At 38.0% G+C, this 19,358-nt stretch overlaps 1 protein-coding gene across 4 annotated transcripts in view; it reads left to right on the top strand.

Moving 5' to 3' along the window:
• The window catches only part of VPS45 (vacuolar protein sorting 45 homolog), a 69,095-nt gene extending 50,586 nt beyond the window's left edge, over positions 1-18,509 (top strand). The window contains exons 15-16 of one of the 4 annotated variants that reach the window (XM_055084353.1): positions 17,874-17,976; positions 18,092-18,509. In XM_055084353.1, coding sequence (XP_054940328.1) covers positions 17,874-17,961 — 88 coding nt within the window. In that variant the 3' untranslated portion in view covers positions 17,962-17,976; positions 18,092-18,509. The other 3 variants (XM_007109689.4, XM_055084352.1, XM_028488885.2) reach the window with 3 other exon arrangements.
• Positions 18,510-19,358: the final 849 nt, after the last annotated feature.

Raw genomic sequence — 19,358 nt, 5'->3', positions numbered from 1 at the left:
GGGTTTTTTAACAGCTTTATTGAAGTTAAATTCATATACCATACAATTCACCCCTTTAAAGTATACAATTCATTGGTTTTGGGTATATTCGCAGATATGTGCAACTACCGCCACAGTCAATTTTAGAACATTTTCATCTCCTCAGAAAGAATCCCCCAGCCTTAAGCAACCACTAATCTACTTTCTGTCTCTATAGATTTCCCTGTTCTGGAATTTCATATAAATGGAATCATACAATATATAGTCTTTTGTGAGTGGCTTCTTTTACTTAGTATAATGTTTTCAAGTTTCATCCATGTTGTAGCCTAGATCAATACTTCTTTCCTTTCTACGGGTGAATAATATTTCATTGTGTGAAATGAAATACCATATTTTGTTTATCCATATGTCAGTGATGGACACTTGAGTCATTTCCACCTTTTGGCTATTATGAATAATGCTGCTATATACATTTGTGTACAAGTTTCTGTGTGCATTGTAGAGTTTTGAGTAGAACTATGGCATCTGACTTATATTTTAGCAGGATCACCCTGGCGATCAAGTTAATATGAATTGAGGAGTATTATTTATCTTAAAATATTCAGAATGAATATGGGTTATTATAAAAATGCAAGTTTCCTAGACATATATAAATAAACTATACCCATTATGTATTCACCTACTGAGTCATTATTCTTGTTGTGTTTCTGAAACACATGATCGTACCTTGCAAATAAATGAGCATCTTGGTTTGGGTTTTGAGCTGGCTTGCTTTATCACTTCACAAGTCAATCAGTGTTAAAGAGTTCTGGTCCTTGCTGGCAGCAGTTGACATGTTAGGTTAGCTGTGTGAGCTGAGAGGCCAAGAATCAGATCAGTATGGATGGAATTGTTCTCCCAATAGAAGAAATCCCTCTGTTTTCTCAGAAACAGGATAGAAGTGGAGTAGAAAAGGGAGGTGAGGTGAATGTATTAGTCAGTAGTGCTGCCAGCATTACTTGAGCCCTGCCTGAACTGTGGATGAAGAGAGCTCTTTAGTTTTCCCCAGTGCTGTCAGTCAGTTAAGACTTTTGACTAGGAGGAAAAGTAACCCTAGATCAACAATCCTCTTACTGCCAGATTCCCTTTCAAACCAATAATAATGACTACACATAGTAGGTTCTCTATAACACTACTGGATTCAAATAAACCCTCATTAACAAGCCTACACAATAATTAATGGTCTCATTTTTCAGTTATTTTCTAACTAGAAAAGACAGATGAAGAAAAATAGGCTCCCCCTCAAGTAATTCATGCTCATTGTAATAAAAAAAATTAAATATAAAAGTCAAAATCATTCATACTACCACACAACTCAGAGCTAACCACTGTTAATATTTTGGTATATTTTCTCCTAGTGTTTTTTCTTTACCTGAAGGTTTTTGAGTTTTGTGTGTATGTTTGTTTTTGACATAATAAGGATCACATTACATTGTCTATAAGGTTTTGTACTTGTTTTGCCCACTTTTAATTATACTGAGAACATTTTACCATGTTATTAACATTACTTAAAGTGATCCTAATGGCTCTATAGTTTCAATTTTAAGGATGTATCTCTGTTTAACCATTACCATTTGACGTTTAGATTGTTTACAATTTTTTGCTTGATATAAATACTGCAGTAAACATCTTGTATATTGATAAACAATCCTATCTCTGAATATTTCCTCAAGATAAATGTACAGTGAGGCAGTCTCAACTATTGCCAGTAGAAGTGTAAATCCATAACTTTTCTGGAAAGCAATTTGACATCATATATTCATATATTCAAGGGCATGGGGTTGACTTCATGGCTCTTGTTGTTATTGAGGCTTTTTTTTAGTTTCTTGATTTTTTAGAAGCCCTAACTCAGGTGTTGGAAGTGTTCTATATCTTGATCAAGGAGATGGTTACATGACTGTATACATTTGTCAGAATCATCAAATGATATCCTTAAAAGTGGTACATTTTATTGCCTATGAATTAGATCTCAATTTAAAAATTAAAAATTTAAAGAACAGAGCACTGTAGTACCAAACTGACATTTTTTCCTTGACATGGTTAGAAAGATAGAAAGCTAAAAAGAAATAGTTCTCTTACTATGTATTTCAGTGTTATTTAGTGACATGCCCTAGAACCACCAGATATTAGCTGGTGTTATGAGCACATGATTTGAGAAACACTGATCCATGGCAACTCCTAAAAGGGGATTATGATGACACTAAGAAGTAAAATTTATTTAGCATATACTATGTGTTAGACACTGTTTTAATACTTTATACCCGTGCTATCCAAAATGTAGCCACTAGCCTTTGTAACTATTGAACACTTGAAATGTGGCTAGTCTAGTTTGAGGTGTGCCACAAGTATAAAATACATATTGGATTTCAAAGACTTAGTACACAAAAAGTGTAAAAATCTCATTAATAATTTTTAAGTTTATAATGTTTTAGATATATGGATTAAGTCAAATATGCTATTAAAATTGATGTTACTTATTTCTTTTTACCTTTTTAATGTGCTTACTAGAACATTTAAAATTACATAGCCACTCGTATTTGTGACTTGCTTTGCATTTCTATTGGATAGTGCTGCTTTATTCATTAAATTTTTATTTAATTCTCATAACAACCCAGTGAAGTAGGTATTTTTATTATTATCATCAACCTTATTTTTCAGATGAGACTTAGAGTAGTTAAGTACTTTGTCCAAAGTCATAGAGCTAGTAAGTGGCAAAGCTGGAATTGAACTCAGTTTGTTTCCAATCTGGGCACTCAGTTGAAATAATATTTTAGGAAGATTTATCTAGCTATAATTTTTTTAAATCCCTTGCTTATAAATGTCACTTATAAGATAGCAAAATATGTTTTTATCAAATGGAAAATATGTGAAGCTTTCTGCCTACTAAAAAATATTGTAAACCAAAGCAGGGAAAAAACAGTATAAAAGTAAGGAATCATTTAGTTTTGTTTAAAGATTTCTGTCATCCAACCTAAGGAGACAAAAGACTTGTATGCAGAAAACTATAAGACACTGATGAAAGAAATTAAAGATGACACAAATAGGTGGAGAAATATACCATGTTCTTGGATTGGAAGAATCAACATTGTGAAAATGACTCTACTACTGAAAGCAATCTACAGATTCAATGCAATCCCTATCAAACTACCACTGGCATTTTTTACAGAACGAGAACAAAAAATTTCACAATTTGTATGGAAACACAAAAGACCCCGAATAGCCAAAGCAATCTTGAGAACGAAAAATGGAGCTGGAGGAATCAGGCTCCCTGACTTCAGACTATACTACAAGGCTACAGTAATCAAGACAGTATGGTACTGGCACAAAAACAGAAATATAGATCAATGGAACAGGATAGAAAGCCCAGAGATAAACCCACACACATATGGTCACCTTATCTTTGATAAAGGAGGGAAGGATATACAGTGGAGAAAAGACAGCCTCTTCAATAAGTGGTGCTGGGAAAACTGGACAGCTACATGTAAAAGTATGAAATTAGAACAATCCCTAACACCACACACAAGAATAAACTCAAAATGGGTTAAAGACCTAAATGTAAGGCCAGACACTATCAAACTCTTAGAGGAAAACATAGGCAGAACACTCTATGGCATAAATCACAGCAGGATCCTTTTGGACCCATCTCCTAGAGAAATGCAAATAAAAACAAAAAAAAACAAATGGGACCTAATGAAACTTAAAAGCTTTTGCACAGCAAAGGATACCATAAACAAGACCAAAAGACAACCCTCAGAACGAGAGAAAATATTTGCAAATGAAGCAACTGACAAAGGATTCATATCCAAAATTTAGAAGCCACACATGCAGCTCAATACCAAAAAACAGACAACCCAATCCAAAAATGGCCAGCAGAACTAAATAGACATATCTCCAAAGAAGAGACACAGATTGCCAACAAACACATGAGAGAAATGCTCAACATCATTAATCATTAGAGAAATGCCAACCCAAACTACAATGAGGTATCATCTCACACCGGTCAGAATGGCCATCATCAAAAACTCTAGAAACAATAAATGCTGTAGAGGGTGTGCAGAAAAGGGAACACTCTTGCACTGCTGCTGGGAATGTCAATTGATACAGCCACAATGGAGAACACTATGGAGTTTCCCTAAAAAACTACAAATAGAACTACCATACGAACCCGCAATCCCACTACCTGGCATATACCCTGAGAAAACCATAATTCAAAAAGAGTCATGTACCAAAATGTTCATTGCAGCTCTATTTACGATAGCCAGGACATGGAAGCATGTTAAGTGTCCATCAACAGATGAATGGATAAAGAAGATGTGGCACATATATACGATGGAATATTACTCAGCCACAAAAAGAAATGAAACGGAGTTATTTGTAATGAGGTGGATAGAACTGGAGTCTGTCATACAGAGTGAAGTAAGTCAAGAGGACCAAAAAAATATCGTATGCTAACACATATATATGGAATCTAAGGAAAAAAAATGTCATGAAGACTTTACCGGTAGGACGGGAATAAAACACAGACCTATTAGAGCATGGACTTGAGCATACGGGGAGGGGGAGACGAAGTGAGAGAGTGGCATAGACATATATACACTACCAAATGTAAAATAGATAGCTAGTGGGAAGCAGCCGCATAGCACAGGGAGATCAGCTCGGTGCTTTGTGACCACCTAGAGGGGTGGGATAGGGAGAGTGGGAGGGAGGGTGATGCAAGAGGTAAGAGATATGGGAACATATGTATATGTATAACTGATTCACTTTGTTGTAAAGCAGAAACTAACACTCCATTGTAAAACAGTTATACTCCAATAAAGATGTTAAAAAAAATAAAAATAAAAATAAAAAATAAAATCATCCCATAAAGAAAACAAAAAGATTTCTGTCATCCAGAGATAATTAAGAATGAGATTTAAGACAGTGTTGCCCTTTGGATAAAAATGACTAACTTGATTAACTAGTGGCAGCTGTCAGTTTCATTACTACCCGAGATGATGCCTGAGCTTTGGTAATAATATAATTCTGACAAAGTCAGGACATTAGTGTTTTTTTGTAGAGAGTAGTTTAGAGCTTAGAAAACAGGTGGCATTTTGAATTTCTGTAGATAGATTTGAAACTGGGAGGATGCCGATTCATATTATCAACAGGTTCTTTATAGATTTCTACTTAAACAAGTAACACTAGAAACTTGGACCTTCTCCTATAACCACGAGTTGGTTTGATCTCTGAATTATTTACTGAAAAATTAGGATCCTGTGACAGAATTTACATTGCAAAGGAAGAGGAATTCAGAGGACACTTCTTCACTTGTAGGTATTTCAGAATCAGTTTTGAAACTGTTGGAACCATCACCATCTACCATCTCTTGGTAGAGATTTTTGGGAGAGTTTACTTTTCTCCTGTAACCAAAGTGTTAAAACACCATTGCCAAGAGCTGTGATGGAGTGTATCACCTGTCACTGACAAGCATTTATTGAGTGCTGTTATGTGTAAAGTTCTGTGCAAGGTGTTAGAAAGATGAAGACATATTCTATGTCGTTAAAGATCTCAGTGTCTAATGGAAAAATAGGCATATAAATGAATAACTCTAACAAGATGCTTTTTAAAAAAACTAAATTTAACCCAAGATTCAAATCTGTGTCCCCTGATTCCAATTTATTTGTACATTGAAACATATTTTTTAATTAAAAATAGCTTTTTGTTACAAAATCAATATGTAATCCTTATAGGAAAAACATTTAATACAGTTAAGCAAAAATAAGATAATAAAAATATTCATACTACCACCATCACACCATTGGAAATGTCAACCATCTTGACGTATGCCCTTTTAGGTTTTTTCCTATTAATGTATACACATGTATGTTTAAAGTGGAATATACTATACATGTACTTTCAATAAAAATACTTATATATGTCATTTTTAATAACTGAATAGCATTCTATTGTCCAATTGTGCCACAACTTATTTAACCAATCCTCAGTTTTTTGTTCACTCAACAAGTACTTATCGAGCACCTATGTATTCCAAGAGCTATCTTGAGACTAGATATATGGCAGTGAACAAAACAAACATTTTTTGATATTCATTGTTTATAATTTTTTTACTCTTATAAACAGTGCTGTAACAAACATGATTTTATATACATCATTACACACTTGTCCATTTGTTCACTTGGGATAATAGTAATTGGACATATACTATATGCCAGACAATCTGCTGACTTCATTTCATATATTATCTCATTTAATCTTCATGATCTGAAAGGTAATATTCTTGTGTTTCCAATTTTCAAGTGAAGAAACTGGAACGGTAAGAGAAGACAATTAAGTAGTTTGCCTTACGTCATTTAGCAAGGAAGTGCAAAGCTAGAATTCAGGTTCAGATTTTTGTGATCCTAGATTCAATGCACTGCTAGCAATGTTGAGATGAAATTACTGCATCAGAGAATATTAACATTTTTAAGATGCTTAAATACTAATTTGCCAGCCAGAAAAATTTTACGTTTATAGCTTCACACCATGCCCTTCCAACCCTGAAGTTAACTGCTCCTGATTCTTAAAAATTAACAAATTTTAAAAATCATGAATTTGGGACTTCCCTGGTGGTGCAACGGTTAAGAATCTGCCTGCCAATGCAGGGGACACGGGTTTGAGCCCTGGTCCAGGAAGATCCCACATGCCACGGAGCAGCTAAGCCCGAGCGCCACAACCACTGAGCCTGTGCTCTAGAGCCTGTGAGCCACAACTACGGAAGCCCCACGCACCTAGAGCCCGTGCTCTGCAATGAGAGAAGCCACCGCAATGAGAAGCCTGCGCGCTGCAACGAAGAGTGGCCCCCAGTCGCCGCAACTAGAGAAAGCCCATGCACAACAACGAAGACCCAACGCAGCCAAAAAATAAACAAATAAAACTAATAATTTTTTTAAAATAGATTAAAGAAAAGAAAAAAATCATCAATTTGTATGGAGAAAATTAGTTAAAAAAACATTTTACTTCAACTCAAAAGAAAGAAAAAGAATCAGATGAATAATGCAAAGCTAAAAGAAGAGACCAATAAATGAAAAAGTCAGAAATAGAGACAGAGTCAGAGAGGTATGTACTGTCTGGTTTCAAAGCAGCCTCCAGTTCCAGATTCCAGTCCCTTATGAGGCACTGATCTTACACTGGTTCAGTGATAGACCCCCACCCCCATGTCGTTGAGTACACTTTTTTCTTTTGCTTAAGCTAGTTTGAATGGGTTTTTGTCTCTTGCAGCCAGAAGGTTGCAGTTTAGGAAAATGATATTATCTTTTACAGGTTTATAGGATGTGCCTTTTTGTGTGGTATGTAAGACCCTATCCAGTGTTTGCATATTTGTTTCAGAATTTGTTGGGTTAGACAATAAAAAACTTTAAATGAAAGGAAAAGCTCAAAAATGCTAATCCTGTGTAGTGACACACGAGTGACTCGTTTACTTCTTTATTTCCTATGTTATCTACATTTTAATGTTTTTTAATGATGAGAAAATTATTAAGATGTTCTACAAATTTTTAAAGGTCAATTTGATGTCCATTGGGATTATTAAGTAGTAAAGTATGTAGTTCATTATCCTCTACACAGTGCTGCAAAACTGTATTACCTTCCCCAATTGAATGATGTATCCTTTAGGACATAAGTTCTTTCACTAGGATTATCATTAGAACTTCTGGGCTTGAATGAGACCTGTTATTTATAAATCACCTTATTGTACTCTTTGGTCTAAGAGGCAGTGTAGCACAGCAATTAAGAGCAAGGGCTCTAGTGACAGACTGACTACCTTTTTTAAATCCTAGTTTTGCCATATGTCCACTTGTATGACCTTAGGCAAATTATTTAACTTTTTGGGGCCTCAGGTTTCTCAACTGTAAAATAGAGGTAATAATAGCTCCTTATATCATTGTTATGATGATTGGGTGATATATATAAAATATTAGAGGAGAATCTGGCACAGGGTAAGCACTTAATATGTGTTGCTTGCTGCTGCTGTTGTTATTACTATTACATTTGGGGGAAATAAAGTAAAAAAGACTTTGGATACTCATTGTCACCATCTCTATTGTCACCCATACTTCCAAATCACTTGTTTTGAAAATGACTTTAATGTAATTCAAGAGCAGAATTATATTATTATGCCAGGTAGGAATATACTGGGGCAGTGGTAAAATTTACTCTGACGGTAGTCCAATTGCCAGGTGACTTTTGTGGTCTTTGGAGAAAAAGCTTTAGTAGCTTGATTTCCATTTGTGCTCACACAAATTTCCCCTTTGAAGCCTCCAGACTCAGTACCTCTATAATTAATAGACTTGCACAGAGTCTTCACCATCCATGTTTGCTACAGATAGGTAATATGGAGTTTTGTTTCCTGTTGGGTTTGGGGGTGTTGTTTGTTCGTTTTGGTATGCGGTCACCATTCTACTCTTCTAGTTGTGGTTGCTCTGACAAATTGACGTGGTCTTGAATGTTCCCAGTGGTGAGAAAGTACATCTGTAGCTCTCTTCATTCTCAGACGGTAACCCCCTTTCATATCTTTATGTAACTGATATGACAGGCAGTTCAGTCTTTGAGGAGTCCATCTCTTGCCCTGTGGACTGAGGATAATCCTTTCTCCTCGCATGATACTCCAATGAATGACACATGCACAGTGCTGGATACATGCAGAATCCCATTGGTTGCTTTTTTGTCCTGTTTCTTCACAGGGGGAGAGGAAGTAGGACCAAGGGCTCCTATTTATTTGTTTTGCTTTGCTTTGCTTTTTGTTTTTTTCATAAATCAGGTGTCCAGTACTAAGGTGGGAACTGAGAAGGAGTAACTACATTTTTTCATAGGCAGTTACACTGTCTGTAAGAAAGTATCATGGGGTAAAGTAACCTCAATGGAATTAGTTATAATCAAGGAAATATTTTATATCTTAATTCAGTGTTTCCCAAGGTCTGTTCTATAGAAAATTTGTTTGGGGAGATATTGATAGATACTCCATTAAAAAAGATTCTTAGCCAGCTAAGTTTGGAAAAATCACTGTATCCTCCCGGAAAAGAGAGAGATTCACATTAGCATGCTAAAGATTGTGAGAAACTTCAGAGTATAGAAACCCTATAGATATAGAAGCTTTTTTTTCTTAATTCTATCTTAATATAATGTTTTTATTAAAGAGTATGTGTAAATATGTTAGAAAATATAATAGTATAATGAATACCCTTGGATCCTTCACCTAAGGACTAGAAAATTGCCAATAACATGGATCTGTCTGTGTGATCTGCTGAAAATACATCCTTTATCTCCCTACAACAAGTAAGCACTATCCTAAATTTTGTGTTTAATGCCCTTGCTTTGATGGGGAGAGTTGTATTTTTATCACTAATTCTAAACGATGCGTTGTTTAGTTTTAGTTATTTTTGAGCTTAATTAAAAAATTGTATCATACTTTTTCACTCAACATGCTTCTAAGATTCATCTGTATTGTTCTATGTAACCTTGTTCATTCCTTTGTCGGTGCTGTGTACCATTCCACTGTGTGAACATACCACAGCTTGCTTCTCCATTCAACTGTCCATATTTGAGTTGTTGGTTTTTTGTTTTGTTTTGTTTTGTTTACTATTGCTATTAGTATTGCTTCAGTCAGAGAGCAGCAAGAAAAAAAATGTGAGCCAAGGATATTGACAGAATGTTATGATTATACTGTTTGGGAGCAAGAGGGAAGATATTTATTAAGTAGCTGCTTTATATAAAGTACACTTCCAAAGCAAGGCCTAAAATACAAAGAAAATAAGATGTCCCTATCTTTGATGATCTTATGTCCAGATGGGGGACTTAAACAAATCTGTATTTCTCAAATTAGGATATGATTAGTACCAGGGACACACAAAGGCACAAAATAAACATGACACATCTTTTGGAGTGTCTGTTTTCTTAGAATTGCCGGGGGGAGGGGATTAAATAATTTAACTGGTAAATTCCTTATCAAAAATATGTTTATATTGAAATTTAAAAGGTCCTTTTATGAAAAATAACAAAATTGTTATGTATTTTTAAAACAAAATACCAGACCTCAAAGAAAGATGTAAGCTGGTAAACCAATTTGGACTGTACCCTCAGGACTAATAAATTCATTGTCTTCTGTTGTTAGGGGTTCTTAGGAACAGAAATTTGAGAAGTGTTAATGTATGTAAGTTAAATAAAATGCATCCAAAATAGATACAATTAATTCTGGCAGAGTAATCAGGAAATGCTTCACAGTGGAGATAGCATTTGTGCTAGACCTTAAAGAGTAAGTTGGATTTCCATAGGAAAAAAGAGCATTCAGGACTGAGAAAACAGCATAATTGAGGACAGGAGGTGGTGGGGAAAGGTATAGCCCATTTGAGAAATAATGAGTTCTTTCTGGGTAAAGTATATACATCCAGTGAGGAGCAAGATGATGTGTGTGTGTGAGATTCCTAATATTTTCCGACATAAATGTTGAATGCCAGACTTTTTCCTTACTCCTGAAAAAATGGCTGTTGAATATTTAGCAAAAGTATAGCACGATAGGTGACATTTAACCTGAGGTCTTAACTTCTTTAAAAAATATGAATCTGATTCATATATTCCTTTAGCAAATACTTAATTCAACATCTACTTTACATTAAGGATACACACATCAAGAAGATATTACTCGAGGTGTACATTAACTGGTAAGAGAAGTCATTAGAAGAGAACTTCCACAGCTCCCACTACTGCTGCTATCCTCTGCCTTCACATCACAGTGGAGAATGCTCCTGGCTAAGCCCAGCCCTCCTACTGGGGTGCCAGATTCCATCCCCTCACCTACCCCAGGGCATCACTCCAAACCTGCTCCTCTCTCAATCCTAAATGGGTTTTTCCCACTCTATTGGATCATTCACAGAAGCATAGAAACATGCTAGGATTTTTCCCCATCTTGAAAAACCTTCTATTAACCTCCTATCTCTTTCCACGTTCTATACTATTTATCTGTTCTCTTTTATAGCAAAATTCTTCGAGGGTTTTTTTTTTTTTTTTTTTTTTTGCGGTACGCGGGCCTCTCACTGTTGCGGCCTCTCCCGTTGCGGGAGCACAGGCTCCGGACGCGCAGGCTCAGCGGCCATGGCTCACGGGCCCAGCCGCTCCGCGGCATGTGGGATCTTCCCGGACCGGGGCGCGAACCTGCGTCCCCTGCATCGGCAGGTGGACTCTCAACCACTGCGCCACCAGGGAAGCCCTCAAGAGTTGTTTTTACTCACTGCCTCTGATTCCTCTCCTTATATATTCTCTTACACCTCCATCTTCTTTTAAACCTTACCTCTTCTCTTAAGCCATTCCATTCAGGCTTTCATGCCCATCAATCCCCAAAATTGCTTCTGTTGTGGTTCCAGGGATCTCCACATGGCTAAAGTCAGAGTCAACTTTTAGTACTCATTGTACTTGACATATCGGCAGCATTTGACACAGTTGATCAGTTCCTTCACTTTGAAAGACTTTTGTCACTTAGCTTCCCGAAACTGTACTCTCCTAGTCCTCCTACCTCACTTGCCATTCCTTCTCTGTCTCTTTTGTTCATTTCTCCTGTTTTTGGAATCCCTGGAACTCTGTCCTTGGACTACCTCTCTTCTTGTCTGCACCTCACTCCCATCTAGTCTCAGGGCTTTAAATTTTATCCTCTAATGACTCCCAGATTTACATCTCTAGTCTAGAGTTTTTCAACTTCAGCACTGTTAGTATTTGAGGACAGATAATGCTTAGCTGTGGGGAACTGTCCTGTGCATTATAGGATGGTCAGCAACATCCCTGGCCTCTACACACCAGATGCCAGTAGCACTCCAGCACTTATGGCAACCAAAAATGTTTCCAGACATTGCCAAATGTCCTCTGGGCATAAAATCACACCCTTCCCCATTGAGAACCTCTATTTTTAGTCTGAGCTTCTCCCCCAGACTCCAGATTTATATATCCAACTATTTGACACTTCTACTTGAATGTCTAATAAACATCCATATTTAACAATGATCAAACCAAGCTTCTGATATTTCTTCTTAAATATAATACCCCTCAGACTTATCCATTCTTCTAGTTTCTTAGGCCAAAAACCTTGTTGTCTTCGTGACTCCCCTCTTTCTCTCACCTACATCCTGATTTATCAGTAAATCTTGTGATCCTTCCCTTCAAAGTGTGTCCAGAATCTGAAGCCCCCTCACCACTACCACCCTGGTTCATGCCACCATCACTTCCCGTCGGGATCATTACAACTGCCTTACCCTTAACCCCTATAGTCTGTTATCAGTACAGCAGTAGAGCGATCCTGAGAAAATATGTAATTCAGGGCATGTCACATCTCTGCACAAAACCCTCCAGATGTTTCCCATCTTACTTAAAGTAAAAATCAAAATCCTTACAATCCTTATCAGGCCTTACATGATCTCATCTTCACACTCCCCTCCATCCCCTTCCCTTAATCTCTCTAATCTCATCTCTACTACCCAACTTCACTTACTACCCAACTTACTACCCAACTTCACTCCAGCCACACCAGCCTCCTTTCTGTTTCCTGAACATACCAGGCCTTGGACCCCTTGCACTTGCTCCTCTCCCAGATATGTCTTCCATTGCCTTATTCAAGTCTTGGCTCAAATGTCAGTTTCTCAGTGAGGTCTTCCTTGACCACTAGATTTAAAATCTCACACCACCACTATCACCTCCAAGTCTCCTTCAAACCTGCTTATTTTTCTCCATAGCATTTTCTTCATCTAACATACTAGAGAGAGTTCTCTTGAATAAGAGAACAAGATTGTCTGGGTTTGCATCCCAACCTCGTCACTTTCAAGATATAAGACTTGATTCCTGTGCCTCAATTTCTTTGTAAAGTAGGATAGTTTCTATCTCATTAGAATAGTACCTCACATATAGTAAGTGATATGTTTTCACCATTATTATTATATTTATCAATTTTGCTTATCTTCCCTCCTCCCCTAGTGGAATATAAATTCCATGAGAGCAGAATATTTTTACTTCGCTTACTGCTATATTCACAGCTTCTGGAACAGTGCCTGGCACATAGGTGCTTAATAAATGTCTGTTGATCAAATTAGTCTAGAAAGACTAATGGGGAGAAGAAGAGTCAAGGAAGACTTGAGCTTTATGTATACTATTTAAAACTTTTACAAAAAGAATGTATTCATGTATTACTTGTGCCCTCAAAAAACTCATAGGCTTACATGGAAAATAGACATGTAAACAAATAAGTTCCTAGAGGAATATTGTGAGAGTGAGTTGGGTTTTAAAAGATGCATCGTTCCACTAGATAAAATGCGAGAGGGATGGGACAGCTTTCTAGACAGAGGGAATAGTATGTGCAAAAAGCAAAGAGGTAAAAAACACAACGGTAGCTCCGACAACTGTAATCAGTATTTTGAGGTATTAAAAGTTCCATCTTGGGCTTCCCTGGTGGCGCAGTGGTTGAGAGTCCGCCTGCCGATGCAGGGGACACAGGTTCGTGCCCCGGTCCGGGAAGATCCCACATGCCGCGGAGTGGCTGGGTCCGTGAGCCATGGCCGCTGAGCCTGCGCGTCCGGAGCCTGTGCTTCTTAACGGGAGAGGCCACAACAGTGAGAGGCCCGCATACCGCAAAAAAAAAAACAAAAACAAAGTTCCATCTTGGTGAATGGATAAAGAAGATGTGGCACATATATACAATGGAACATTACTCAGCCATAAAAAGAAACAAAATTGAGTTATTTGTAGTGAGGTGGATGGACCTAGAGTCTGTCACACAAAGTGAAGTCAGTCAGAAAGAGAAAAACAAATACCGTATGCTGACATATATATATGGAATCTAAAAAAAAAAGCTTCCGATGAACCTAGGGGCAGGACAGGAATAAAGACACAGATGTAAAGAATGGACTTGAGGACACGGGGAGGGGGAAGGGTAAGCTGGGACGAAGTGAGAGAGTAACACTGACATATATACATTACCAAATGTAAAATAGGTAGCTAGTGGGAAGAAGCTGCATAGCACAGGGAGATCAGCTCGGTGCTTTGTGACCACCTAGAGGGGTGGGATAGGGAGGGTGGGAGGGAGATGCAAGAGGGAGGGGATATGGGGATATATGTATACATACAGCTGATTCACTTTGTTATGCAGCAGAAACTAACACAACATTGTAAAACAATTATACTCCAATAAAGATGTTAAAAAAAAAAAAAAGTTCCATCTTGGGACTTCCCTGGTGGTCCAGTAGTAAAGAATCTGCCTTACAATGCAGGGTACATGGGTTCCATCCCTGTTCGGGGAACTAAGATCCCACATGCTGCGGGACAGCTAAGCCCACGCACCACAACTACTGAGCTCGCACGCCGCAGCTAGAGCCTGCGTGCTCTGGAGCCCATGGGCCACAGCTAGAGAAGAGAAAACCCGCACGCCACAACTAGAGAGAAGCCCACGCACCGCAACAAAAGATCCCGTGTGCTGCAACAAAAGATCCCGTGTGCCACAACTAAGACCCGACACAGCCAAAAATAAAATAAATAATAATAAGTCTTTAAAAAAAAAAGTTCCATCTTATCCTTTTCTCTCACTAATTCCTATGTTCCAGCTAAGTATTTGGCTATAATTAGAAGCTTATTACTCATTAAGGCAAATATCTTGGGTTTTTTTCTCATTATTTTCCTGTAAGTCTTTTTCTATTTTCCTGCTCCCCAGAATGTCCATTCATTTTTTTCATCATACCACTCTTCAGATTTGATTCTAAATTCCCGCAATGTCTTTGTTATAATAAGAAACTCACATGTAATTTCTATCTGTGGAGTATAGTAAAAAAAAAAAAGAGGAGATAGATAGATAGATAGATAGATAGATAGAGTTTTGTTATAATATGTAGCTTTGTTTAGGAACACAGTTGTTTAGCTCAATTATTTTAGTAATTAAAATGAAAATCCTATAAATGTTAGTGTCTAGTCCCTTACCAAAGACTTAAAAGTAAAGAAACTTGTTTTTCAATGTGTGATGCAAGACTTTTTGAGGTTGACTTTTTAAAATCAGGGATTTTTTCTGCCCACCTTCCTTCTCTACATAGAGCTGGGAAAGCACCCTTGATGACAGCACAAACCAAGGCAAGCAATAGTGCTAATCCACTAGATTAGCTCCTGGTACCATCACTGTTTATACCATCTCTCATGTTGCATTGTGATTGTGTATCTCTCTGAGAGCCCCTTAAAGTTAGGAGTCATAACAAGTGTTCATATGTACACCTAGTTCAGTGCCTACCACATAATGGATGCTCAGTAAATACTTGTTAAATTTAATTGAACTGAGCTGAATTGAATTGGATTATAGTACCACAGGGGAAGGGGATTTTTGAGTTTGCTTTTTAAGTAAGACTGATTTAAAACAAATCTAGAAAAGAAAAATCATTCTTTTTTGTTGTTTTTAAACATAGTCTAAAGTTTGGGGTACAGATACCAATATGTTCATCACCTATAATTTTTAAAGCATTCTGCAATGACTCATCAGAGTCCCCAAATAGATACTTTTTAAAAAGCCACAATGGCCCTGGGGAACAAAATTAGGCCTGGCAAATATAAATAGTGTTTTCTCTTTGCAGTCAAGAATGTGGGGTCTTGGGCTTCTCTGGTGGCGCCGTTGTTAAGAATCCGCCTGCCAATGCAGGGGACACGGGTTCAAGCCCTGGTCCGGGAAGATCCCACATGCTGCGGAACAGCTAAGCCCGTGCACCACAACTACTGAGCCTGCGCTCTAGAGCCCGCCAGCCACAACTACTGAGCCCACATGCCACAACTACTGAAGCCTGTGCGCCTAGAGCTCGTGCTCCACAACAAGAGAAGCCACCGCAGTGAGAAGCCCACGCACTGCAACAAAGAGTAGCCCTGCTCGCTGCAACTAGAGAAAGCCTGTGCGCAGCAACGAATACCCAACGCAGCCAAAAATAATAAATAAATAAACTAAATTAATTTTTAAAAAAAAGAATAGATACCTAAAACACCTAAAATTAAAAAAAAAAGAATGTGAGGTCTTGTTGATACACAGAGGAGGATCTTTAAGTATAATTTCAGGAAAGTTACTCCTTTCCTTTGCACATGTAGGAGTCTCATGTGAAGCAAAGATCACCTCATAAATTCCTATAGGGTTTCCCAGCATATTTGTTTCATTCTTACTAAAAGTCCCTAATCAATAACTTCTTGTGTTATCTTTCCAAAAAAAAGGCAATGCTGCCTCATTTCCTGACACTTGTTTTCTGACCTCAAAGTGTCTCCTGTCCAACTGGCCAAAGAGCCAGGCTAGACAGAGGAGCCAGTATTAACAGAGGTGTTCAGTAGAGGAATAGATGAATTTAGCTTCTGCTCCTTTCCCTCTACTTCACCATTTTCTTCTTTTGCAAAGGAGTTTGGAATTTAAATTTTCTAAGCCTAGAATCTTCCAGGTCTAAGACTGCACAGCTGTGGTAATAATAAGGTACCTGGTCATTTCTCCAACCCTCAATCTGCTATAGATCTGTATCCTGAGAATGAGTCCAGCATATTTATAAGTAATGCCCCCAAAACTCCTGTGTTATAGAGAAGGCTTTCTTGCCAAAGGGGAGCTATTTTAATTACTTCATTTATTCCGTATACCTTTATTGGGTACCTACTAGGTGTCAGCCTCTGTGGTAAACCCTGGAGATCCAAGATGAATAAGTGTTAGTCCCACCCTAAGTAACTCACAGTCTATTTTGGCATCGATAATGTATAGAGTACCTAATTAATAATATGGTGCTAAAATAGCACTAGGACAAAGTGATAATAATGATGGGGGTGATTAGTTCAGCATGGAGGATAGTCTGGGAAGGCTTCACAGAAAAGGTGGCTTTTAATCCTCAGCCTTAAAGGATAAAAGGGATTTCATCAGGCAAAGAAGGGGTAGTCTATCATTTCAGACATAGGACATAATAAGAGCAAAAGCATAAAGGTATGAAAGCTCAGGACATGTTTAGGGAACAGTGAATGGTTGGGCATGGAAGGCACATAGGCTGCATAGTTGGTGGGAGATAGAACCAGACAAGTGAGAGTATTGTGTGGTACTGAAGGGCACAGATTCTAGATCTGGGTTTGAATCCCAGCTAAGACACTAACTAGTTGTTGTGACCTTGGCAAGTCACTTAACTTCTCTATAGCTTGGTTTCTTCATTTTTTAAATGAGGATAATAGCATATATACATATACTACATTTATATGTATACACACACACAGCTTAAACCAGTTCTCAGAACAAAAGAAATACAAGTATTATCATGAGGTCACATTATGAAGGGCCTTGAATTTTCATCTGTTTATTACTCTGTAAGCAAAAGAAAGGTTTTAAAGCAGAAGAGGGGAGAGTATGCAACAGGATATAATCTGTATCTTAGAAAATTGGTGCCACTTTGGAGAGTAGACTGGATAAAGAAAAGACTAGAGGCACAATACAAGTTCTGAGGCAGTTTCAAGAGTTTAGATAAGAGGTGCTAATATAACATGGTTCTGAGTTGATGTACAATAGTAGCCTTGCCCTTGAAAATTCTGGGTTCCTGACTAGAAATTTCAAACTTGAAATATTAGTCTTAACAGATCTTACAAGTTTAACGCTAAAAGACACAGTGAGAACCCTGAGGACGCGCACAAAAGGGTTCTCCTTCTAGTCTGGATGTTTTAGTGCTCAACTGATGCTTCTATTCTGCACCCAAATATCAGACCAGTGCTCTTCCATTCTATTCATGATATCCTTTCATCTAGTTAAATGTCATGAGCAAGACATTCTGTTCTGGAGATGCACATTTTTTTTTCCCTTGAGTAACCTCAAGTCTACTGGTCAGTTTCCTAGAGGAAGTTCTGGCTTCTGGACTGCACAGCCGAAGCAAGGACAGCTCTCAAGTTACATCAAGGTTAGCAAGCAGAAGATGAAATGGTGATGGAGAGGTGAGAAGAATGGCGCAACTTCCCCTCTTGCCTCGCTGCAGGCTTTCTCCACTGACCAGAGGGGTGTTGGAGAAGAGCCTTGGGTTTTGTGCTTCTTGTTATAACCCATCTCCAGGTAGCCTGCTGATTCCTGAACTGTTGGCACAGACACCAAGACTCCAGTGGTGAGTTGAGAATAAGTCTGAGCCCATTCCAACCCACTTTTCTCATGTTTTCTTTATCAAATAAATACATGTATTCCTTGTATTTGATAGCACAATCACTTCAGTTTCTGGCGAATTTTGTTGGGATCTTACTTGAGAAAAGGGTTATCAGAGCTTAAAGGAGTTTTAAAAAGTAAAAATTAGATGCACATACTATAGACTCTTCTCTTGACCCCTTTTATTTTTCATTAACCACATTCCTGAACAACTCATTTCTGAAAACCCATCATATTTCTGTAAGAACCATCCAAAAATTGTCCCTAAATTGCAATTTTCTGTGGTACTGAGAAACCATGTATGACTACAATAAAAATCCATTTTGTGAAAAGACACAAGTGATTTGTTTTTGTTTCTTTAGGATTAATAACTATTTATGGGAATTTATGTGATGAGGCATGAGCTGGCTTTACACCAAACTTAGAGAAGGCATTGCCTCTACCCAAAGGATATTTAAAGTATGTCAAGACAAATAATAAATTCTGGTGTCAATGGGACTTCCCTAGTGGCACAGTGGTTAAGAATCTGCCTGCCAATGCAGGGGACTCAGGTTCAATCCCTGGGCTGGGAAGATCCCACATGCCACAGAGCAACTAAGCCCGTGCGCCACAACTACTGGGCCTGTGCTCTAGAGCCCGCGAGCCACAATTACTGAGCCCACGTGCCACAACTGCTGAAGCCCATGCATCTAGAGCCCATGCTCCACAACAAGAGAAGCCTCTGCAATGAGAAGCCCACACACTGCAACGAAGAGTCACCCCCGCTCGCCACGACTGGAGAAAGCCCGCGTGCAGCAACGAAGACCTAATGCAGTCATAAATAAATAAATTTATTTATTTGTTTGTTTATTTTTTAAAAATCTGGTGTCAATTTCACTTCGCTTGAAAGCAGTGGAAACTGATAATGTCATTAATACCAGGAAATTATCGTGTGCTCAAATCATATCATAGTCCCTCTTTGGTGCTCTGTAATAAATTTTTTAAACCTTTCTTTTATGTTGATTAACATTCTCTAGTATCAGATAGCCTAGGCTCAAATCTGTGTCAAGTTATGTGGCTTTGGGAATGTTATTAAGTCTCTTTGTGGCTCAGTTTCCTCATCTATAAAAAAAGAGTAGGGCTTCCCTGATGGCGCAGTGGTTGAGAGTCCGCCTGCCGATGCAGGGGACACGGGTTCGTGTTC

This window comes from Physeter macrocephalus, chromosome 4 (assembly GCF_002837175.3).
Source record: "Physeter macrocephalus isolate SW-GA chromosome 4, ASM283717v5, whole genome shotgun sequence".
Lineage (NCBI taxonomy): Eukaryota > Metazoa > Chordata > Mammalia > Artiodactyla > Physeteridae > Physeter > Physeter macrocephalus.
Note: the sequence above shows the minus strand (reverse complement) of the source record. Positions and strands in the feature narration are given on the sequence as shown.